We start from the raw sequence: 22,916 nt of genomic DNA, 5'->3' as shown, positions 1-22,916 counted from the left end.
CAAGTTCACGACCTTTCGATTTTTACTCGCAGTGATAGCCGGTTTGAATTTTATAGTCAGTACAAAAGTCAGTACAAATGCAAAAAAAAACAAGAACGGCGTTGACATGGTATACAACATGAAAAGTATACAATATCGGTGACGGATAGGTATGTACAGTTTGACACCGATACTTTAAAGTATCTAAAACTCAGTATTTTTTAGTGTGATCAGCCCGCAGCAACAACAGGTACTCATTACTTGAACTTCATACAGGGTTTAGTACCAACGCCATTCTTTTAAGATGGGATGGTTAATATAAAGAAATCAGGGCTAATTACAAAAACCAAAAAGTCATAGGGTTGTTATGACATGGTGCAAGACTATTGTACAAGGGTTGCCTTCCCTTTCGCACACTACGCTTTTGCAGTTATATAGATGACCTGGTACGCAAAAAGCGAAACAATTCCAAACAAAAATAAAGTAAAATTGCCAGTATAGGCGCTTCCATCTACCCGGGTTAAGCACAGATCTCTCTACTGCACCCCGTTTTACTGTTTATATAAGCATCCCTTTTCAGTAGGTTTTTTCTAAATGTGAATTTTTTGTTTTCGGTGGTACATTGCAAGATCGCGAGAATACGAAACAAGCTTTTGCTAACCGCTACCCGGAATTTGTGCAACACACCGAAAGTGAATTGATACTGCTCGGTGCTCCTCTTTTGCAGGCGGCCATTCCTGATGCCATTCAAAAGAAGACACAAGATCTGCAAAGACTGACCTCCAAGCTAAGTATACTGCCTGCTCATCAGGCTTATTTTCTGTTGCGGACTTGTGTCGGTGTTCCCAAAATGAACTATGTGCTACGTGCAAGTCCAACGTGGTTGTGCGGAGACGAACTTGATGTATTCGACAGCGTTACCAAATCAGCATTAGAAGCTATAACAAACGTTAAGATTGACGGTATCACCTGGGCACAGGCATCTCTCCCTGTTTCTAGTGGTGGGTTGGGGATCAGACGTGTTGCAGAACTAGCTACTCCAGCCTATTTGGCTTCGGTTCATGCCACATCGTCTTTGGTCTCGGCCATTACCACTGGAACGGAGAGTTATGACTTGGCGCTTCAGATGTGGCAAGCAGCTGCGGGCGCAGAGCTGCCCCCAGAAATTCTGCGGCGCACACAGAAAGTTTGGGACAAAGCTCTTGTCCAAAAGACTGTGGAAGTTATCAAAAACACGTTTTCAAATGATGTCACTCACTGCGCGCGTTTACTTGCAGTTGAACAGCCGGAATCGGGAAAATGGCTGAACGCTCTACCTGTTCCTTCCCTCGGAACCTTGATGTCTGACGAGAGTTTCCGTGTTGCGGTTGGACTAAGAATCGGCGCACCAATCTGTAATCCTCATCTCTGTATTGACTGCCGTCTACCCGTGGACGAATACGGCCACCACGGACTATCCTGCAAAAATAGCGCCGGGCGATTCATACGTCATTCGTCACTGAACGAAGTGATTCGGCGAAGCCTGGTCACCGCCAACACACCGGCGGTACTTGAACCACGAGGGACTAGCGACGTGAATGACCGACGGCCGGATGGTGTATCACAGCTGCCTTGGAGAAACGGACGACGACTTGCTTGGGATGTCACATGCGTGGACACAGTTGCATTGTCCAACGTCGTCAGCAGCAGCATAAAAGCTGGTGAAGCGGCCCGGAAAGCTGAAGATGAAAAACGCCGGAAATACGAATATATGGCACACGAATACGAGTTTGCTCCGTTAGCTTTTGAGACCTTCGGTGTATCTAGCCCAGCATGTATGAAGTTTCTGCGCGAGCTGGGCGCGCGGCTTAAGAACGCTACGGGAGAAAGACGCTCTTTTGAGTTTTTACTCCAGCGTCTTAGCATTGAAATACAGAGGGGAAATGCTTTGTCTGTTACGTCGACCGTCCCACGTTCGGATGGTCTTAATGCTGTTTACTTTGTTTTGTAATGTTTGCTAATGTGATGTTTAAAATTCTAGCTAATAACCAACTCAATAAAATTATACCCTTTCAGTAGGTACTGTGCGCACCCCGTTTGTTTGCGGACTATAGGGTGTACATCTTGACCTTATGACTGGAAAATATTTTTCTAAAACGCTGCAAACCGCCTTCCAAATATTATAACTTGTATTCAAGATGGGTGAATTTTGCACCAAAATATCATAGTGGTGCTATTCAAAAATGTTTTCGTTGTACATAATTTAGTGCTTTCATTTTTGTTGCGTTCTGCGACACCCAGTTTCTCGTGTCGCCAATGATTCTTTTCCGTTCTACGTAAATCTTATATGCATACTTGTATTAATAAAATACAAGTAGCGCAGAAAACAAAAACTGAAAAACTGGAATTGTCTGAGGATTGTGTCCCGGTTCTATTCGAAAAAAACAAGTTATGTTTTTTTTCATCCAAAAGATGTTTTCAGAAAGGGAGACAACTATATTCGAACATTTCACAAGGAACGATCTCCAGAGCATGTAGAGTGTACATTCATTTTCTGATTTAAAACAGATCTTAAGCTGTACCAAGAAAAAACGTTTGCAAACTTTTCGTTGATTTGAGTAACTGGACGGAGTGTATTTTTCTTCGTTCTTTCTTTAAATTTCATGCTGTATTTAATACAAATCGTGGACTGAGCAAAAAAGAATGTGAAAATAATTTTCGTTCAAAGGCCACACCGAAAAATAAACTCTTGTAATTATAAAAAGGTAAACGAACACGGTGCGACCGTTTGAGCGTCAAGTATTGAAAAGGGTTGTCTACGTAAAACGCGATGCAAAAGGGCCTTAAAGGGGTGCCTATATACAATAAAAGGATACCAGTAGTGTCACTCAAATAAAAAATGGGAAGGAAGAGAGAAATGACAAAGAATTTTGGAAGAAAAGTCTATGACTCTTTATAACCTGGAGTACGACGGCTGTCGTTTGGACTCTGCTTGTTCTTTCCTGTCCGGGATAAATTTTCGCCGATTGTTTTGGTCGTTTTCAAAACTCGTTTCGTTATTTGTAATACAGAATGCGGCAAATGGTGTTTATGTGAGCTGCAGTGAGCACGATGTACATGTGCATTGTATAGGCTTAACTTAAATTACGCTTCTTATGATTTGTTGTGTGGCTGTTTACACTTTACAGATTCTTACGACAACAGTTCGGGTAACCAACAAATAAAAGATCGAAGAAAATATACTTCAAGTTCAAGTCTTAAATCTTGCTGCCCTTTTCCTGCTTTCCTCTTACGGTATTTCCAACGTCACGAATAGTTTTTAAATTTTAAAGCCTGTAAAAAGTAAAAAATGAAGCAGAAGCACACGACAAAGTTTCCAGAAAACAAATTACAGTATTTGAAGAGTCTGTTACAATCTTTGAACCTGTTTCTGAACCAACAACAAGTTTGGGCCCACCGTTATTTATGCTGTTAAAATGGTATAACAATGAGTTAAGACGGCACACCAACAATGACTTTACTGGTATTTTGTTGGGGGGAAAAGTATCGATGATCTACGTAACCGACGCAGCGGATCGAAAAGGTCATCTAAACTCTAGGTAATCGACACAGCGGACCTATTACAAATTTAAAACATTTCCACAACAACCCGTCCAAGAATGAAAGGGAGGGAGGGTGGTGAAAAAATTCTCAAACTTAATTATAGCAGCCGCAAAACTGACCTCCAGACTCTACTGACAGCTACATCAATCGCACATTTATGTACGACTATACAAAGTCCCATGAAAATATCCATAAGACACAATGCTATAACTGGACACTGCCCGAACGCCCTACCGGCACCCGACCGCAAACGCCGACCTGCCTTTCATCATTTTTCGCTGCCTTAATCGGAATTAGCTCCGCTAATTTTATTTAATTTCAAGTGTATGGCACCAAAAATACCAACTTGATAATATGACGTGCAGCCGTAGTACCTCTGGTCTCTGGATAAACCATCGTTCAGATGGACAAGGAAAATTGAACTTTTTGAACAATTAATATCCTATTCCGTCCTACGCGTATTTCATCCTAATGTTCTATCAATTAATCGTACTGTTATCTTCATTCCAGATCTCTCTATAAAGAACCTTTGTAAAGTTGCCGCCAAAACAAAGCGCTACGGATGCCGCTCTGGATTTATTTTGGCCAATCAAAGAGAAACAACCGTACACCTTCGAGGAATTCGAGGAAGGTTGCTTAACGCTAACATTCCTGCACCGAACCACCATGGGATTCGCATCGTACGAGTATGTACGCGCGCGTAAGAACATGCTCGTTCGATTAGGCTCTGTACCTCATGTACCGAGACGGGGCATTTTATATCCAGTTTTTGTACAAAAAAATCCAAGTGGCATATATACGTTGGTATGTACGGCGTATAGCGCTAATACCACGGCAAACTAAATCTGTATTTGGTATGCCATGCTAATACTGCATCTTTTCGGATCTCCGTGCTAACATTTTACGGGGGGAGAGTATGATGCTCTTCCCAATCATCCCTACCAGAGACATACTCGTACAAGGGTGATACGAGAGCGGACGACAAGTTTTGCCCAACCCCGGCAGTTAAATGTACAACGTATTTCCCGGCAGCCCGCAGGATATTATTCCGTCGTATCAGGTGTATCCGACCTCCCATCCATTTTATATAATCTCCGAATATTATGACAAAGTTTCCTTCCACTAGATAATCTTTCAGGAGTTGTTTCTCAGAGTTGTTCTACATCATATCAGCAAGTGCGGTTTATCAAATCTTATTGCAATTGGTCCTGATTATACGTATGCCGTTTTACGCTCTTCCAAACGTTGCAGCAGTGACCTTAAACTATATATTTTCTTCGTAATTGTTTGGATTTCTCCAAGTCGTAGTCATACATCATTGCCTTTCAACCACTTGGATGTTTCGATTAGTTTATCGCAAAATTTTATCTAGTTACTTGTGACGAAATAGTCTTCATCTCGTCTCATACCAAGTTTAACGTCCCAGAATGGATGTCAACGAATACAGAAAACGAGGTGAGTTTATGCGATTTGTTATATGCAGTCTTTAATCAACAGTTCAAGTCCGGTGTTAACTATTGCAATTTCATTATTATACAAACCAAAACGGTACATCTGCCCTTTTTGAATTTGGGGTACCATAATCAGTTTGATGATACTACTGTGGTTTGATTCCATTCTACAACACAAACGTACTTAATAAACCTTTAAAAATGTATTTCGTGTACTAATTTTGTGATAACTTGACAGTTTTCATCTATAACAGCAGAATGCAAACTGAGCTATTGAGTCGTCACCAGAATAGTTGCAACTATGTACACATATAGATTTCTTTTGGAAAAATCACGCTTGCACTATACCGAAATGATTCATGCAATTATATTATAAAGCGCAAACAGGTGTAGCTGCAACTGTAGCCGACAAGTAATTAATGCTCGGATTCCGACGTTGCCTCAAATTACCGCAGTATCCAATGATAACAGGAAATTAAACGACAGATACTGTCGCAGCGTTCCTACCTGATAGACTGACATTCATGCCTGACGTCCGGTCACAAAGCGCGTGACCTCCGACATTCGCGGGCCTACATTAATTAACTCGCCACGGACTTTTTACATACCATCCGGCTTGTCGGCGCAAATTCTAATTTTTAGTAACCAAAAGCACAAATAGCTTAATATTTACATTTCAGATACTATACCGTATTTTTTTCACTGATATTACCAACTTCGCTGTCGCTATTGCGCGGCTTCAACATCCGAGTTACACTATACTAAGCTTTGCAGCTAATTATGGATAGTTATAAATTACATAGTTTACGACCTTTACGCATGTGCATTTTCAACTTGGTTATGGGAACTTATGGCCTATGGCTACTACTTCGTACTTTACATTACCTTTTTTTTGTACGAACACGCAAGAAAATACTTATAATTGACCAGCACGCGTGTGCGCCCAAACGTGCATTAAAACAGTACTTATTATCAAAAATAGTATTTAGGACATTTTGAATTTATGAATAGGTAAAGAAATGGTGGATTATATTGCCGACTATCTGGAGAACATCCGCTCTCGCCGAGTGTTCCCAAATGTGCAGCCGGGTTATATGAGGGATTTGGTACCAGATAGCGCACCACAAGACGGCGAAGGATGGGAAGACATCTTTTCCGACGTCGAGCGAGTCATAATGCCTGGGGTTAGTACTTACGTCTTACATTATTATCGTCGATATACAACGTGTGTTTTTTGCCCTTCGCTAATTTTGGCAGTTTACGTACGAAATCAGTTGTCGAAAAATGTCCATACCTAGAGCTGCATAACAAGACCAGTTGTTCACAGGTTAACAATTTTTCAGGTGACACACTGGCAAAGTCCCTACATGCACGCTTATTTCCCAGCACTGAATTCGTTTCCATCCCTGCTGGGCGACATGTTGGCTGATGCCATTAATTGTCTTGGATTTACTTGGGTACCAGCAACCCTAACATTTTGAATTCTATGCATTCAGTTAAAATTATTCTGTACTGTAATCTGTATATGCGGCGGTGGCACTGAGCATATTTGCATAAAAATACAATAATTTTTACATCACAGTGTTAATTTGACTTAATGTGTCGTAATTACCATAGAAGTATCGGAAACTGATAATGTGGCGAATCTGCAATGCATGTATATATTAATGTATGGTTTTAAGGCATCAAGTCCAGCTTGCACGGAACTGGAAACCATCGTCATGGACTGGTTGGGGAAAATGATTGGGCTACCTTCAGAATTCTTACATAGTTCTTCGGGGGTTGGTGGCGGAGTTATTCAGGTATAATCTGCCTAGCTACAGGGTAGATCTAGAACAAGGTTGCGACAGTAAGATACTCATATTTTGTTGTTTGAAGTTAATAAACATTTTTGCCTAATTTTATTAGACCACAGCTAGCGAAGCTACCTTTGTATCCCTTCTGGCCGCCAGAACGGAGGCACTGCGTCGTGTTCGTCAAATTCGACCTGATCTGGATGATGCGGAAATTAATAGTCGGTTGGTTGGTTACTGTTCTGATCAGGTATAAATTTTCATAGGAATCGCATGAAAAATCGGAGAACGCCGATGAACGTATTAAAAACTCTGCTTGTCCGTATGCTAGGCCCACAGTTCAGTCGAAAAAGCTGGCCTAATAGGACTGGTCAAACTGCGACTTGTGGCCAGCGATGAAAAACTCAGCATCGGCGGAGCCGCATTTCGTACAGCTCTGGAAGCGGATGTGGCCGATGGACTCATACCGTTCTATGTAAAATTAACTGTTCCATTACTTATATCTTTTATCACCCAATTTGTGAAGGGTGACCTTTTACCATTTTAACCAAACAAGAAATAACGTTGTACCGCCGGCATGCATAAACTTGTTGTTAAATTTGTTAAATACTTTTCAAATCTCCTTAGCTATGCGCGACACTGGGTACCACCGGCGCATGTGCCTTTGATCGTTTAAAAGAACTGGGGCCTATCTGTAAGTGCAGCTGGCGATTATCACCGCCATTAGAATATAATAACGACATTTTACTTCTACCAGTCCCATAGATGAAGTGCATAATAATTTTTAATTGATATTGCAGGTGCGGAGGAAAATATTTGGATGCATATTGACGCGGCTTATGCGGGAGCCGCTTTTATTTGCCCGGAGTATCGGTCATTCATGCAAGGTGTTGAATACGCCAATTCCTTCGCGTTCAACCCTTCCAAATGGCTTATGGTCCATTTTGATTGCACGGCTATGTGGTAAGTTGCGCGGTACATCAGTATTACGTAACACGTAAGCTGTAGAAAGTTTTTCTAATCAAGCGACTTTAGCTGAAATCTGATGCTTAATTGCTTAATTTAGTAAATAATTAGTAAGCTATGCGTTGCGGAAATATGACGACGGTGTAAGCCACAAATAGAGCCGGAAACGTAAACATAGAACGATACCGTGCAGGTCGTGGTTTTCGCAGTAATAAACATTAGCACACTTGGCAGTGACTAACGAGCTCACGGCACGCGAACGCATACATGGCGCGACGGCGTTAGATCGTCAATCCTCTGAGGTGCGCATTAGGTGTCGTAAAACAGGCGCTATATGCCGGTTCCTTTTTGTTTAGCGCCTTGACAACGTTAACGACGTGCAACCTGATCTTTAGCGGGTCGTAGAAAAGAAAACGTGTCACACTGTGATGGACATGTGTTTGTAGGGTTGTCATTTTCTTTTTTGACATACTAGGGTGAAAAACAGTCGCGCTCTCCATCGAACCTTTTGCGTGGATCCTTTATATTTGCGCCATGAAAAGTCCGGCGATGCCATTGATTATATGGTACGTATCGACGGTATCGTTAATCGTCGGCAATTGTGGGACAGTTGCGTAAACAAATGAACGGGAGCGGTTTTACTGGTAACTGCAGGAATTAATCACTGAGAAATCTTCCACGAATAGCCATAAGTAACGGTGATAAATTAAACACCCTTTGACGTGCAAAGAAGTTATAGACTTTTCTTTCCTTGCAAAATTAAAGTAACCAGGACATCCGGACCTACTATTTCTCATGTATCAATACTAAAAATGATTTCCTGACTCAGGCATGTTTCGAAACTTTTTGACGTTTTTCTAAGCAGTATGGTGTGTGAATCTAATTTTAAGAAGCTACCAAAATAAACTTACTGATTTAGTTCAACAAAACAGACATCTAACAAGATTACGACAGTCTTTAATTATCTGCTTGCAACAGGCTGTTACCGGCAGCAAACACAAATGCAGTTCCTGTCGGCAGAATATAATTGCATTTAAAACTGGACATGCTTCGGCACTTTACCGAGTACCGATTCCACGGCGAGCTAGGCTATGATTAAGTGACGTGTAATTGGGATTAGATTAGATGGCCACGAGTGCCTGTTATTAGCTGGCTCGCCATCCGTTCCCGATTGGGCATTCCCCGGATGCAACTGCACTGGGAAAGCCAGGGATGGCGGATTTAAGCCGCTGCAACTGCTTAAAGCTGTATACAACATCCCCTGCGCATATGAGCAGATGTCCTGCCGTTGTCGACGTGCATTAATTGATACTTAGTGTGCTTTTTATTCTCCCTTCTCTAACCGCTTATCCCTCATCCAGCACTGGCAAATCCCCCTCAGTCGACGTTTCCGCGCCTTGAAGCTATGGTTCGTCCTGCGCAATTATGGAGTTAAAGGACTACAAAAACATATTCGTCATGTGAGTGCAGTAACCACGATACTAAGAAGTATGCAGGTCACTATGCACTATGCACTACCATTGGCGAACACGAAATAAGGATATTTTGATGTTAAAATATCCGATCCGTATGCCACCGTAACAATATCAACGTCTGGCAAGAGCCTAGTTGGTGATCATTAAAAATTTTCCGGTAATATCAAGAGACAAGAGTGTTGATTAATAGATAGAAGAATTAGATAATAACACAATTAATTTTACTCGAAATGAAGTGCACTGAAAACCGTACCACACTGAAAACCGTACCGTGCGTACCACTGAAAACCGTCGAAGCGCACAGGACGAAGACAAAATTGAAAATGTAAACGTAGTCGTAATTAATTTCTTCTGCTGCGCATTTAATGCAGAAGATTAAATTGCTGATACCGACAACAACATGATTCAATTTTCATTAGGGTGTGGCGCTGGCGAAACAGTTTGAAGAGCTTCTGCGAAGTGATCCTGATTTCGAGCTTCCGGCTGAGCGGATTCTGGGCATGGTGGTGTTCCGTCTCAAGGTGAACACAGTCATGTTTATGCTAGCAAGACGATTAAATGGTTTCTGGTGTGCGTGTGGTGTAACTGTAAGTATAGTCTAGCAATAACATGCTATTTTGCAATACAGGGAGAGAACGAGCGGACTGAGAATCTTCTAAAGCAACTGAATCGCTCCGGGTTGGTACACATGGTTCCGGCCAATCTGCAGGGCCGCTATGTTATTCGTTATACGGTGACCTCACCGGTAACCACACTGGACGACATCCGGCGCGATTTCAATATCATCCGCGCATTCTCCAAAGTGCTGTTAGCGGAATTCAAGAAACTGCACCGGCCATACGATAAGGCACTGGAGGCTAATAATTTAGTGGTCGCTAACGGCATAGTGGACGAAGAGAAGAAACCGTTTGGTGTTAGCCTGTTATTGGCCAACAGCCCACTGTCACCAAAGTTTGTTAACGGAAGTTACGGTAAGGACGGGAGTTCGGTGCTAAAACAATCTCGATTTATCAAACAAAATCTGTAATGATAAAGTGCACACATGTGCAATGGAATTTAGGCGCTTTGCCCGTGCCACGACCAAAAATTTAAAAAAGAGGATGTGTGAAAATGATTAACCTACGTATAATAGAACATGCTTATCCATAGCGGCCATATTCGGAAATTCGGAGATTGCTAAAGAATTCGCTCGACAGTTGAATCGGCAGCTTAATCTGCATCATATGCAAGGCCGCCGTCGACCATTCCGAAAACAAGGGGAGAAGATGGGTAAGAATCGCCAATACAGTCTGGACTCCCGCATTCAGTCCATATGTGACACCATCGAGGGCTATCTACCCGACCTGGATGAGATTAATTCGGAGTACAATGACGGCTCCCCAGAAGGCCAAGAACTGGAGGAAGGCGCGGATCCGGCCGCTCCCAGTGGCATCGGTAATGTGGGTATGGGTGGCATGAGCGGCCGAGGGCGCTCTAAATCGGTGTGCATGGCAGTTTTCGAGCCGAATGATCCGGAAGATCAAGATGCTTATCAGCAGTTTGCTAAGCATATCATGTTGCGCTACCGGTCGCCGTCATTAAGCGACCGTGGTCAAAATAATAATGGACCGCAAACGGAAGAAGCCGAAGAGCAGGAGGTGGAAGAAAAACCTCACCCGCTGCTTGTTCAGTCAACAGGGACAGCGACGACCTTCTCCGTGCCGGCAATTCAGTTGCCGGCTGGGGCTGAAAATCACGGAGGGCACTAAATTCTTTAGCTTATGTTACACTTTTAGGCAATGTGGTAAATACTGTGTTATGCAGAATTTGACATTAAATTTTGATTATTAGTATTAAGTGCTTGCGATTATTATTGTTCCCATTCTAGTGATTATTAGAGAGCCCTAGTCATTTTAATGTTCTGTTTAGTGATGGGTAATGTTCTAATTTGAAATAGAGTTTTATCGCATTTTGCGTTTCAGACAGGATTTCTTTTTCTCCTCACTGTTGAAACTACCCATCACCAGTTAAAACAAGTATATTCAGATACATCGCGATCTACTCTAGTGTTAGTTTTCTTTATTGTAAGTAATTAAATGCTGCGCGGACGCTCTGACTGATATCTTTTTAATGTGCATGAATCATGATAACCAGTATTTGTTGCGAAGAGCGTTAAAGGTAGAACACGCGCACATGAAGTAAGCTGACTGCAAAACAATCGCCCTGCAATCTTAAAAAAACCCGGCAATGGAAAAGGTTTTTGTTTGCGGTCAAAATAAAATATATATACTTTAGCCAGCTAAGTATGGCAAGTGCATATGTGCACAACGAAAGCGCCTATTTTGAGTTGTAGAAGTGATAGAACACGACAAAAAGGTTTTTATTCTGTTCAACAACACTATGTTCCAGTTAAAAATACAGTAAGTAGCATGAATCATTTTATAAAAACCTGAAGCACACTCGCCATAACTATTAGGTATTGCACATTGTGGTCAGCGTAACGTTCAAAGAGCGACTGATGTTAAAATGAATACCAATGTTATCGACAGCTTCTGACAAAGACAATATTATAATAAACAATATCTTTTGAACCTTCGATTTCACAGAGGTTCTTATTAAAATGTGCAGCTGTCCGCTTTTCCGCCACTCGGATTTTCAGTTCACTCCGCAAATAATTGGCAATTGGCACAGTAATCCATTCTTCAGCTTCATCCGATCGGCAAACGAAACCCGGACGATTTTGATTCCGGAAGCAACTTCCACCTTCGATGTAGTGCGCACAGGTCATCAGCACTGTATCCACTTTACGCGTGAATCGGACAGTGATGTTCTGATCGGCATAGTACTTGCTTAATGGGACGGTGAGCAGGTAGTTATGATTCGTACCACAAGGTTCTTTACGAGTGTTACAGTACGCCCGAGTCAAACGAATATCTGGCTCAACCAGATCGATATGTTCGACCATATCCCAGTTTTCTGAAAGTACATCACGAATTTTTAAAGCCGAATTAAAATCAAGCTTCCGTCGAAAAGCTGGGAGTCGCATTTCCCTACCAGTCTGGTGCTCGGATATATCCGGACATGGCTCGCCGCTGGGAATATATTTGTCGTTTTTCCCCGATAAATCGGTAACTCCGCTTTTTACATTTCGGGAATCCTTTTCCTGTTTTGGTTTGATATCAGCACGGTATAATACGGCATTGCCATCGTCAAGTTCTTTGCCAAACAGTTTGTTTGGGTAATGCTTGATTATGTCATCCACTCCAGAGTGCGCTGCAAAAATTACGTAACAATAACATTCGCCGACTTATTGGCAGTAAATACCTTATCAAACAATACTAAGATTGACAAGTTCACAACGACACCATATGCAAAATTTAATATACAGCTATACGCAGTAGAGGTTCAGATAGACTAAAGAGTTCCCAGCTTACATATGTACTGTATACGTATATCATGCAATGCAAAACTGTACAATTACAATTGCAAGATAGTCTTTCCACACTACACACATACCACTGTCAGTTTCGGTGACAAAAGAGATCTGCAAATTTTTATCCATTCCTTTTGTGGGCAAGTCGTTCTGATCGGTCTTGTATTCCGGAAGCTGCATGGGTGCAGGATGACGACCATAGCCATAGCCGTGCCCGTTTATGCTAATGGGGTTATTAATAAAATTTGGAGGAATAAATTGATTGGCTGATATGGCTACACAACAGTCGTCCGTTTCCATGAACGGCGACCGTTTGCAGTACTTTTCTGCGTATGTGACATTGAGTACGCATTTTTCATCATTTGCGACCGGTGTAACGAACTTGCACAACCCCGTTGACCATAGAACCGTTGCATCATCCCAGTTCACGTCGATTACTTGCGGAAAAAAAGGTTCCTGATCAGAACCCGGTATAATAATCGGTTGCCTAGTGGAAATTACCGGAGCTGATGATGCCGTTGCAGTGGTCGAGCCGAACTGCAAGGCGGCCGTAAATATTTGGTCTTCGCTGGTGTCGTTACCAGGCTTCGACGTAATGTACAGAGCCAACAGGGCAATTAGGCAAATGGACACCAAGGTCACCAAACCCAGCGTCAACCATTGCATGTACGATTTACCTAACCGTATAAGCGATGCGGGCTCAGATGTGCTGGGCTTTTTCTGAAGTTTATCAGTGAAGACACCGGGTGGCGGTGCCACGGAGTATATGGACGGTCGAGCCGATACGGATGTCGGCAGACGATTCGAGACCGAAGTGAAGATTGAACTCTGAACGGATTTCGTCGTTACGGCACTGATATTTGAGCGAAAACTATCACGGCTTTTCAGATGAGCAACTCTCCGATACATGCGTTCCAATTCCACGATACGTGAGCCAAAACTATCCGTTAGGTTATACAGTTCCTGCGCAAACCAAGGTGAGGTAACTGTGACGCTGATCAAACCAAAATACAATAAGGAGTGTGTAAGTGACTAGTTACAAACCTTAACGGCTCCGAGATTTTCCATGAATAATCTGTCCTTATTGACCATAAGGAAGTTTTCCACGGTTTCTCCATTCTCCAACACCAGATCCCCAATATCCTCCACCGCTTCAGGAATAGTCTCCAACACATCCTGAGCGAGTATGCCCGTATCGTATTGCGCCTCTTCCTGTAGGTTTAACACCCTGGCCACTTCGTCCTTGTATTTGTAGCGCACAATGCGTAGCCTCCCGATATTTTTCAGCTGGTCTTTGGGATCCACTTCTTCCAGGATCTCTTTGGCTCGCGCATCCGACGGTTGAATGAGACGTCCGGACAGTCTCATGTTGCCTCGAATGTCCAAGGCTTCTTCTGGGCGGTCGTTGTTTATCCCAATACTGCCGGTGTAAAATATGGCCTCATCGTCATGCGGGGCCTTCTGCCATTGTGGTGTCGGCGTGCCGTCATGCTCGAACTGTTGTGGATTCGATGCCCGTACAATGATGTTTTCTGACCCGACGGCATGTATCAGCCGCTTTCCCTGTTGGCCATCGGGTAGGTCCACTACAGCATACAAACCGACAACCAGTCGGAAAAATTTCTGTTCGGGATTAGGTTTTTTTAGTTTCTTCCGCTGATTATTTAACGTAGTTTCACTGAAGTGCAGTCGGGCTATGGTCATCTGCTGACGCAAATGCGAGAGATCAATGGTGCGGGGAATAAAAGACTTCCGGGAACGGTCGCTCTGCGATTCTTCGATCTTGATTGGATGCTGATGAATATTTTCAGCGCGTACCCCGCAAAGGTCGATAAAGAAACTCTTTATTTGTTCGTAGTCGTCCCCGGTTGGTAATTTGACGAACTGCGGCAATGCGCTAAGGACGACTTGAACGGTAACTTGGAAATGATTCTTTTTCTGGCAAATAAATGCCCCGAAATCGTACTGCAAACAAGCATTTTATGGTATTGTTATTAACTCCTGTGAAGCAAAATGAATAAACTGACACACCGGTTTGGGCTAAAAAAGTGCCCAGCAAAATAATATCATCAGTTTACGGCCGCCAGTAAATTCGAATTCGAATCTATTAAAATAGCACCGGTGTGTATCCGTTTCGTTACAGTATGAACATGACCTTTGGGTCGGCGATATGAAATTTGCAGTAAACAATCATTTACTTTAATTGCAGAAAAGTGGCATGGCCCCCTGTATAAGCGTTAAAATTGCTTATATTACCAGTACACCTTCTATAATTTACATTGTAATAATGATTATATTTAGCGAACTTACTAGTAAACCCCAGTTATTCAGTTTTGCGTGCGCAAGCGTTTATAACTTTATCTCACCGTTACTTATCTACTGCTGAGCTGAATTTGCTTTGCAATAACTCGCAAGCTTTCTGTCTACTTTTCTAAAAATTATTCCATAGTTATGTTATAATCATGAGTCTTAACTTTAGAATTTCACCATTAAAATTTTCAAAACATTTGCTCGGTATTGTTGTTCAAGTAGTGCATGGTACGGGTAAATCTGGTTTTCGCTATTAAATACCTAAACAGCACGATTGCTGTTACTGTTAGTCATTAGGAATCAAAATTTGGCTAAATAACCCGAAATCGGTGCTGATAGCCCATAATTTGTCGGCGCCACTGTTTCCGATGGCTTCTGTGCAAACATACCTGAGAATAGTTGAACCCCTTATCAGCCTGCACTTTAAACTCCATAATGGATGCCGGCACTAGCACCCTATCATTACGCACAGCCACGTTACACCACTGTTCAGTGAATATGGGCTTGAAGGTAATATTGCGGTGTTGACTCTCATCGCCCAAGTCACTTGCGCCGAATATCATATCATCCGACGGTGCAGACGACTGTAGTGGCTGATAATACAGCAGGTTACCAGTGTGAGAATTCGACATTGGGAAATCAAGGTCACGATCGTCCTCTTGCTTACAGCTGTGGATTGACAAGGGCGAATTACTGGCGGACGAGTAGCTGGTACTGGAGACATCCACATTCAGTGAGCCCTTCAGGCGTTTTTTTGGATAAGGAAAAGGTGGTACATGGGGCAAGCCTTGGTGGGGAAGGCTGATCTGGGGCTTAGCGGGAATCGGGATGACACCGGAAGTGCTGGGCCCCGTTGAGGACGACACATCGCCATGATGCGGAATGTAGCCACTGGTTACCCGGTGTACATTCTGTAGAAGACCAAACTGATTTGGTATGGCATAGCTGTCCGGGTGAGAGTCAGGAGGACTGTCCGGCAGCACACAGTGTCCATTACTCAGTCCGGGATAATTTACATCATTCGGTGGATAATTTGGCAATACCGGCATGTCGTAATCGTGCTCGGTAAAACTAGGAAAATAGTCATTGTAGGTGTTAGAATAAGAACCATCGTAAGATAGGTTAAAATTTGGCATAGTCTGATCCATATTGACGGCTTTTGAGAATGTAGACTAAAAACTGGACCAGAAGATTATTATCCACAGTTTACGGTAAACTGAACATGATGATAGCGGTGTAAGAAATCACGGTGTGGTTAGGCATGATCCACTTAAGCTTGAGATCAAAATGACCAGAGGATACGTACGACAGACGACAATAGTGCCGTCCTCTCTGGCGCTGAAGAAAGGAGCCACTACTGTACAGTATGTGAATGATTCTAAAACTTCTTATCGGATTCGTGGACTGCTACCACATAATTTCACACATGACCAATTTCTGGTAGAAATACATAGTCAGGCATGACGGAATGATAATGAAAGGATACAGCCATGAGGCAGTCCATCCGCTGTGGACATCTTATCTGTTTATTGTGTGACCTTCGCATCCGTGACGCCAAATTGAAATAGTTTATCCTTTGTTGGATCAATAATCTTTAGCAGTAAGATAGAAATATTGTAAGCCACCTATGTACGCATAATCGAATAATAATTATCACTCTGCTGTATTCTAGATTTATCGGGCGTTTTTACAAAGATGCTATTACTGTGTCTCTGATGTACAGTATCAAAATTGGAAACTAAGTACGTTTTGAACATACAAGTACTACACTTATAAGTGCAGTCGTCTTGTCACTTGCGTATGTTGATGATTTTTACAATGTTAGTGATATTATAGCTTTGATAGCTGAAAATCTTTAATTTACAATTAACTCTATTACTGCCTGTATTAATAAGTATCTTCCTTTTTGCTGCCTACGTATTCGCTAGCAGAAGTAACTTTAATTGACAACAGCCCTTAAACAATAACGAGGTCACTCTATTTTATAGCTAAAATGTAAACATCAAGAAGAACTTGAGTAACTTGTAAAAGGCAAACGCTGTCACAATAATCCACTCTCTGGCAGTGGAAAGAACTGTGCATTTTCAGAGTGATTATAAAATGCAAATGGGATTAGCATAAATACACGGAATTCAAGAGAGATTTAAAATATTTTAAGAACGAAACAATAACAGTGCCGTAAACCTATGTGATAAAGAATCGCTGCACTTTGTACAAAAATTATTCTGCACAATATAATGCGACCACAAGGATGATATTACTCCTACCATGCAAACTGCACTGAAGCCATGCTGCATCGCTATTAAAATCTAGAAAGTAAGTACTGTACTCACAGTATTAGCTGTTTGTTTGTCCAGCGGCTTTGACCGACTGTCCAGTGGGTACGACAGTGCTCCCGTATTTACTGCTAAACGTCAGGTTCTAGCTAATATGTTTACACAGAGCGCCAGACATCCAGAACTGCAAAATTAACGAAATGCACAAAGTCCGACCATAAGGTATTGCTCACAATTAAAAAGGGACATAAAACTGATGTATATAATCGTGTACTTATATCTATATTACGTAATTTTTTTCGGAGACAGGCTACCTTTGCAGTTTGCAGCACTTTCAGTAGTTCTCAATAAGTTCTCATGAATACGAGTGACGTCTGGTGCATCTGTTCACAGGTGAGTAAGTAATCCAAACACACACATAACAAATTTGGAATTTTTTCCGGTGTATGAATCGGAGTACTGTATATATCAACTGGTTTAACTCAAACCAGTACTGTACGTAGGACAATATTTAGGCAATTGCTTAAAAAATAATCATTGGCAGGCACTTCTGATGGTGTTAACACCCTTAATTTCAGAAAGGTTTAACGGCGGAAAATGGAATATGCGATCAACCTGTTTCAACTCACACTGCATTTTTAAATTCTTCACTTCTTCGCCCCTGTAACTTTTATCCTTTCCTTGCAAGAAGTGCGCACCGCAAAACCGGAAGTACGTAAACGGTCTCAACCTATGTTGGTGCTCTGGACCTCCACGGATACAAGTGTACAATACTATCGACGTTTGCGCTTCCCAATAAGTTTTCCGAAAGGAGGCTCATCTTGAACAATGTTCCGCTACCGTATTATATATGCCTTCACAGCGATTTACTCTAGAAGTTCTAGAGGTACGCCTACTGTAGAACCACCAGAGTACTTCGAGCATATTGTACATTACACCACAACCTGGGACTGCGACCTCTAGCTGATTTGGTGTTTAGTATAAGCCAGTGGAAACGGAAGAATTACTTACTGTAGGGAAAGAACGCGCGAATAGATGTAACTGGAAGCTTGTTTAGAGAAACGATGGGAACGAAGCTGAATGCGCTGCGTGTACGCTTAGGAAAAGTGCGTAAGCAGACCTCTTGGGCCCAAGGGCGGCCTCGGGGGTTAAAAAAGGACTATACTCAATATAATACTATACTTATTAAAATGTATCAAAGTTTGTTGCAGACGTGGTATTGTTCGTGGCGGATCGGGGTATATATGTCGTATCACGTTACTTAAGCTTGATGCTGCAGCACGCCATGCTATGCAAAAACAAACAAAAATTTGTAGACTGCAAGCTTTTTCTACGATTGCTTTTGCTTTATTTTGATGGCAAAAAGCATGTACGACATGCAATTCATAATACTAAAAACGTTAGTAAAATAGAAGTGTATAGCATTCACCGGTAAGCATTCAGTTATTACACAAAGAACGGATTCTTTCAAGCAGGGTCTGCCGGGAGTTATGTACGGTGGTACTTTCAGTTTTCGGCGGTGTGATGGGGCCGTTTGCTCGTGCACTGTTGATGAACAAGGTCACACGTCGTGCCGTTAGGGCAGCAATGTTGTTTATCCCTGTAAACAGTTATTTGCCTTGCAATCAACTGTAATAGCTGGTAGCACAAGGACCATCATACAAGCAACAAGAAATTCTTACGAGCAGCAAACGGCATTCTGATACGGACAGCATCCCCAACCTAAACAATTATAAGACCACCAGTTTCGAATAGTAATGATTGGTTGTTGTTTTACTGGATTATGATTCATAACGTATGATAATGATTCTCCACATTTGTATGCATTTTTGCCGGCTTTCTCTCGATGTCCAGAATTCTCATTCTTCAGTCTTACCCTGGTCGGTCTGGCAGCAGGTTTCCGAGTCGGAGCAAGTACCCGCAGGACAATCGTCTCCTACTGCCTGTACAATGCATCCGAAGTTTTAATAAGCAATTTGCGGTGCAACAATTTACTCGTATTACAGCGTGCTTAACCATGTTTGGAAGTATACATCTTTAAGTCTTATTCTTACATCACGCTAAACCCTCGCTCAACCAAGGACAAATTTGAGAACAAATAAAACGTAAAACGCTGACAAAGCAGTACTAAACACCACGACCACGGTTGTAACTAATAACTGAGGGTCAATGTTGCATATGATATGACCTTTTTTGAAAAAGGTATGGTTTACTGTATATAACTACAAGTTTCTCGGATGCACTCTTTAAGTACCAGTTTAGGGACTGACGATGCAATACGGCGTAGAGGGTGCACTCTCCTGGAGGCCTGTCCGCATACAATCAAACCGAGAAGTAAAATGGCCACCGCGACTTTCATGGCTGCTGAGGATTCAAATATTTAATGTACTCAAGAGTATTCACTAGTTATTACGAGCAAATGCCAGACGGAATTGACGGAATTATTATGGAAACCTTTTTTATATGCAACGTACAGAATGGTTTAAGGCCGGTGCGTTATGTCATGTTGGGAAGTTGTCAAAGCATCCATTTAGCCGATAAGATTTCGCTTGCTATCATATCCCTATTGCATGCTGTAACACTTGGATACCACCTGATGTTGCGAATTGCGATAATACCACAAGCGTTTGGTGAAACGTTGGTAATTACAGTTTCGGATAAAGCGTAAACAAGATTATAATAATGCAATATTAAAGCGATGTACGGTACGTCGGGAAATCCAGAACGCGTGCATTTCAAATTACCGACGCTTGCGATACCATATCTCAGATATTATGTATATATAAAGCGGTTAACTTCTGCAGATCTTTAAAGCTTCCAGCACAAAAGATAATGACGAAATTAAAAATCTCTACAATTAACAAATTCACTCAAAATTATCTGAGTTAATAAGTCTTAATTTTAAGTGTGACTGTGTGAAGTAGTATGCCCGTGCATGTACTTAATTAACCTGATTAAGTATTGTATCTACGGTTAGCATTAACTTACACCGTTAATGTTTCTGGGCAGTGGGGCCACCTAATCGTTCTCTGCTTTTGCTCGCGTATAAATGATGCACATAGTATTTCCTAATTCGAACTGAAAAGGGTTTTTTTGTAATTAATTTCTTTATTATACACATATCTGAACCGTATTAGCATAACTCATAGCTGTGATTTCCTTCAACAACAGCTACACCACTAACCGACAGATGGATAATTTCTTAATTATTCCCTTCGTCCCTTATAGAGCACGCTGTAATCTTTCGAGCATAGCGTGTTGCGAACAAAAAGTTTAACAATACAGCAAAAAAAAATGCACTTCCACATGTACAGAGTACATCGTGGATATCGATATCAACGCTTAATCTGGACGGCAGAATCAAGACACAGTTTTGCGGTTATGTTTTTCACATTATTTGCAGATGACTGTATTTTTCGATTTCATTTTCGCAGCACATAATCATAATGAACATTTACTTGTCGGCATTGGAAGAAGAGTACTCATGAATTGCGTCAACAAAACATTTTACTCTCTCAGGATCGACATCGGGGTAAATACCGTGACCCAGGTTAGCAATATACCGCTGTTTACCAAATCTGTCAACCATGTCTCGAGCCATTTGCTTCAGGTCTTCCGGTGGGCTGTACAAGGCGCAGGGATCAAGATTACCCTGTAGCGTGACGTTATCAGCGACCAGTTGTCTGGTCTTTACCGCATCCATAGTCCAATCTAATCCAACAACATCATAGCCAAGTGCGCTAACCTCGCCGATAACATGGTGGCAGTCTTTAGCGAAAATAACCAAGGGAATGTCGTAACAGCCGCGGTCTTTCAAGCCAGCTTGGACAGCATCATGAATTTCTTGTAGATAGGGAAGTGCGAAACGTATAAACAGTTCTTTTGTTAGGTATCCACCATGCGATTCAAATATCTGTAGCATTTGTGCACCTGCCACAACCTAATAAGATAAGTTTGTTTTAACCGAGATTTATATACCACAAACATTTTGAATAACATGACTGTGTAATGGCCTATACCTAGAGTAGATAATTACAAATATAATGGGAGCAAACAAAATTTTAGATGCATGCGCTGATGATATTCCGTATATAGCCTTGTAATTTATGCGTTTTTGTAGTTTTAATATTGCAGAAGACGTCAAACTTATAAACAGCGTACGGTCCAGGAATTAGTTTGTGAAAACTTCTTATCCAATATCCAAATCTAAATTTAACGGTGTCGCGACACATATCAAAATAAAGGTAATCTTCATAAATAAAAATGTATGTACTTTAATTTGCTACCTGCAGGGTTGTGACGCTGGATCGGATATTAAGACTGACCGAGACATTTTGGTATCATGTCAGCCACCTTACTACAGCAGCAAATTACTTATTAGCAGCATTTTTCAAATCAAATTGCTGTTGACCACTTGAATAAAGCTATTTCGGAGAAAAATTGCTGCAGAACGCATTTATAGTAATTAATGCAAAATTGCAAATAGATATGGAGTGCCGCTTTCCATCGGTTGTTCAATAAATGCATATCTGAAATTCATGGAAATTTTATAAAGTGACAGTCTATGGCTTTTGTTCAAGAGACTATTAATTTTTTTGATATACATAAATGCATCAGTATAATACGATACAGAATGTACGAATTCCTACTCTACTCGTTGTACAATTGTGTTGCTTCACACGTCTCACACTCTGTTGAACTGGGTGCCCTGCAGTAATCATCATATAGCTATATATACAGCCCACCTGTTCAATAAGATAAGCGGAAACGGTTCGGGCTATCAAGGACAATAACTGCGTGGATGGTTCCGGAAAAGCATATAGCCATCTTTTGGCTTTTGATTGCGTCTGACTTCCGCCGCCTTCAATCATGTAGCTCATCAGTGTCCAGGGTGCACCAGAAAAACCAATTAACGGCACCCGTCCATTAAGCCGCTGTCGTGTCAAGGTTAGGGCTTGCATAACGTACTGCAGGCTCTCGTTCACATTGACATCCGCATTCAACCGTTTCACATCCTCCGGAACATTTAACGGCCGCGGGAAGTGTGGTCCCTTTTCACTGAGCATCTGCACTTCCATGCCCAGGGCCTGAGGAATGACCAAAATATCCGAAAATATAATGGCTGCATCCAGATTAAAGCGCTCAATAGGTTGCAAGGTGACTTGGCAAGCCAGTTCAGGTGTGCGGCAAATAGTGAAGAAATCGTACTGCGAACGGAGTTGACGGAATTCGGGAAGGTACCGACCAGCCTGCCGCATAATCCACACCGGGACGCGGTCCACCGGCTTTCCCAGAGCAGCTCGAATAATTAGATCGTTTTGTAACTCAGGAAACGAACTCATTTTTTAAAAGAAGGTTAATTAGAAGCAGAGAAAGCAGCTAACGAAGTATTACGGTAGTTTTGGGGCAAACATAACGGGTAATATTATTGTAAAATATTTAACCAAAGTTTGTAGCTCCCAGTGTCATATAGGTTGAGTTGAAACTTAAGCTACTCGTACACTTGCAGAATTAGGCAAACCAAAGTTCATAGCATTGCTTTGATCGATATCTGTTAATTATCCACAAATGAAATTTGCTGTGTGCATTTAACATTAGTACCGTATACAAAAATGCTAAGAACGGTTAGCATGGACGGATGTGTCCGGCCTTAATGCTTTTATTCACATGCC

The 22,916-nt window shown here is 41.8% G+C and overlaps 5 protein-coding genes across 6 annotated transcripts; 2 read left to right on the top strand and 3 right to left on the bottom strand.

The window, feature by feature from the left end:
* Nucleotides 1-13: 13 nt before the first annotated feature.
* Nucleotides 14-2,031, top strand: LOC129593591 (uncharacterized). 2 transcript variants are annotated; one of them, XM_055489985.1, is made up of 3 exons: nt 14-149; nt 205-229; nt 707-2,031. In XM_055489985.1, the coding sequence occupies exon 3, from the start codon at nt 830-832 to the stop codon at nt 1,967-1,969; it is 1,140 nt and encodes a 379-aa protein (XP_055345960.1). In that variant the 5' UTR covers nt 14-149; nt 205-229; nt 707-829; the 3' UTR covers nt 1,970-2,031. The 2 variants fall into 2 exon arrangements, with proteins under 2 accessions (XP_055345960.1, XP_055345959.1); XM_055489984.1 differs by lacking the exons at nt 14-149; nt 205-229 and adding an exon at nt 463-558.
* Nucleotides 2,032-4,633: 2,602 nt separating this feature from the next.
* On the top strand, nt 4,634-11,325 carry LOC129593480 (aromatic-L-amino-acid decarboxylase-like). The gene is made up of 13 exons (XM_055489810.1): nt 4,634-5,016; nt 6,024-6,196; nt 6,356-6,469; nt 6,695-6,814; nt 6,921-7,055; nt 7,137-7,280; nt 7,433-7,499; nt 7,606-7,768; nt 8,247-8,337; nt 9,133-9,231; nt 9,666-9,767; nt 9,875-10,217; nt 10,396-11,325. Exons 1-13 carry the CDS (start codon nt 4,989-4,991, stop codon nt 10,992-10,994), a joined length of 2,178 nt encoding a protein of 725 aa, XP_055345785.1. The 5' UTR covers nt 4,634-4,988; the 3' UTR covers nt 10,995-11,325.
* Nucleotides 11,326-11,588: 263 nt separating this feature from the next.
* On the bottom strand, nt 11,589-16,422 carry LOC129593444 (myelin regulatory factor-like). Its single transcript, XM_055489764.1, has 5 exons — nt 15,358-16,422; nt 13,703-14,623; nt 12,742-13,621; nt 12,280-12,498; nt 11,589-12,201 (listed from the first exon to the last, which is right to left on the bottom strand). The coding sequence occupies exons 1-5, from the start codon at nt 16,114-16,116 to the stop codon at nt 11,765-11,767; spliced, it is 3,216 nt and encodes a 1,071-aa protein (XP_055345739.1). The 5' UTR covers nt 16,117-16,422; the 3' UTR covers nt 11,589-11,764.
* Nucleotides 16,423-18,569: 2,147 nt separating this feature from the next.
* Nucleotides 18,570-19,714, bottom strand: LOC129593592 (progranulin-like). The gene is made up of 4 exons (XM_055489986.1): nt 19,499-19,714; nt 19,121-19,187; nt 18,927-18,966; nt 18,570-18,844 (listed from the first exon to the last, which is right to left on the bottom strand). Exons 1-4 carry the CDS (start codon nt 19,601-19,603, stop codon nt 18,751-18,753), a joined length of 306 nt encoding a protein of 101 aa, XP_055345961.1. The 5' UTR covers nt 19,604-19,714; the 3' UTR covers nt 18,570-18,750.
* A 626-nt stretch (nt 19,715-20,340) lies between these two features.
* On the bottom strand, nt 20,341-22,692 carry LOC129593554 (uroporphyrinogen decarboxylase-like). Its single transcript, XM_055489928.1, has 2 exons — nt 21,990-22,692; nt 20,341-21,184 (listed from the first exon to the last, which is right to left on the bottom strand). The coding sequence occupies exons 1-2, from the start codon at nt 22,584-22,586 to the stop codon at nt 20,699-20,701; spliced, it is 1,083 nt and encodes a 360-aa protein (XP_055345903.1). The 5' UTR covers nt 22,587-22,692; the 3' UTR covers nt 20,341-20,698.
* Between the last annotated feature and the right edge of the window lie 224 nt (nt 22,693-22,916).

The sequence above is a fragment of the Paramacrobiotus metropolitanus genome, unplaced genomic scaffold (assembly GCF_019649055.1).
Source record: "Paramacrobiotus metropolitanus isolate TYO unplaced genomic scaffold, Prichtersi_v1.0 Parri_scaffold0000062, whole genome shotgun sequence".
In the NCBI taxonomy this organism is placed as follows: Eukaryota; Metazoa; Tardigrada; class Eutardigrada; order Parachela; family Macrobiotidae; genus Paramacrobiotus; species Paramacrobiotus metropolitanus.
This window is presented reverse-complemented; position numbering and strand designations above follow the sequence as displayed.

What these genes read in the sequence shown, in the direction of transcription:
- LOC129593554 (XM_055489928.1), bottom strand. Translation starts at nt 22,586, where the DNA reads ATGAGTTCGTTTCCTGAGTTACAAAACGATCTAATTATTCGAGCTGCT. An exon ending in CCGCTTATCTTATTGAACAG is followed by an intron (nt 21,185 to 21,989) that starts GTGGGCTGTATA and finishes TTATCTTATTAG; the next exon opens with GTTGTGGCAGGTGCACAAAT.
- LOC129593444 (XM_055489764.1), bottom strand. Translation starts at nt 16,116, where the DNA reads ATGGATCAGACTATGCCAAATTTTAACCTATCTTACGATGGTTCTTAT. An exon ending in AAAATCTCGGAGCCGTTAAG is followed by an intron (nt 13,622 to 13,702) that starts GTTTGTAACTAG and finishes TGGTTTGCGCAG; the next exon opens with GAACTGTATAACCTAACGGA. An exon ending in TATATCCGAGCACCAGACTG is followed by an intron (nt 12,202 to 12,279) that starts GTAGGGAAATGC and finishes ATGTACTTTCAG; the next exon opens with AAAACTGGGATATGGTCGAA.
- LOC129593480 (XM_055489810.1), top strand. Translation starts at nt 4,989, where the DNA reads ATGGATGTCAACGAATACAGAAAACGAG. An exon ending in ATGGACTCATACCGTTCTAT is followed by an intron (nt 7,281 to 7,432) that starts GTAAAATTAACT and finishes AAATCTCCTTAG; the next exon opens with CTATGCGCGACACTGGGTAC. An exon ending in TTTGATTGCACGGCTATGTG is followed by an intron (nt 7,769 to 8,246) that starts GTAAGTTGCGCG and finishes TTGACATACTAG; the next exon opens with GGTGAAAAACAGTCGCGCTC.
- LOC129593592 (XM_055489986.1), bottom strand. Translation starts at nt 19,603, where the DNA reads ATGAAAGTCGCGGTGGCCATTTTACTTCTCGGTTTGATTGTATGCGGA. An exon ending in CTGCTGCCAGACCGACCAGG is followed by an intron (nt 18,967 to 19,120) that starts GTAAGACTGAAG and finishes ATAATTGTTTAG; the next exon opens with GTTGGGGATGCTGTCCGTAT. An exon ending in CAGAATGCCGTTTGCTGCTC is followed by an intron (nt 18,845 to 18,926) that starts GTAAGAATTTCT and finishes AACTGTTTACAG; the next exon opens with GGATAAACAACATTGCTGCC.
- LOC129593591 (XM_055489985.1), top strand. Translation starts at nt 830, where the DNA reads ATGAACTATGTGCTACGTGCAAGTCCAACGTGGTTGTGCGGAGACGAA.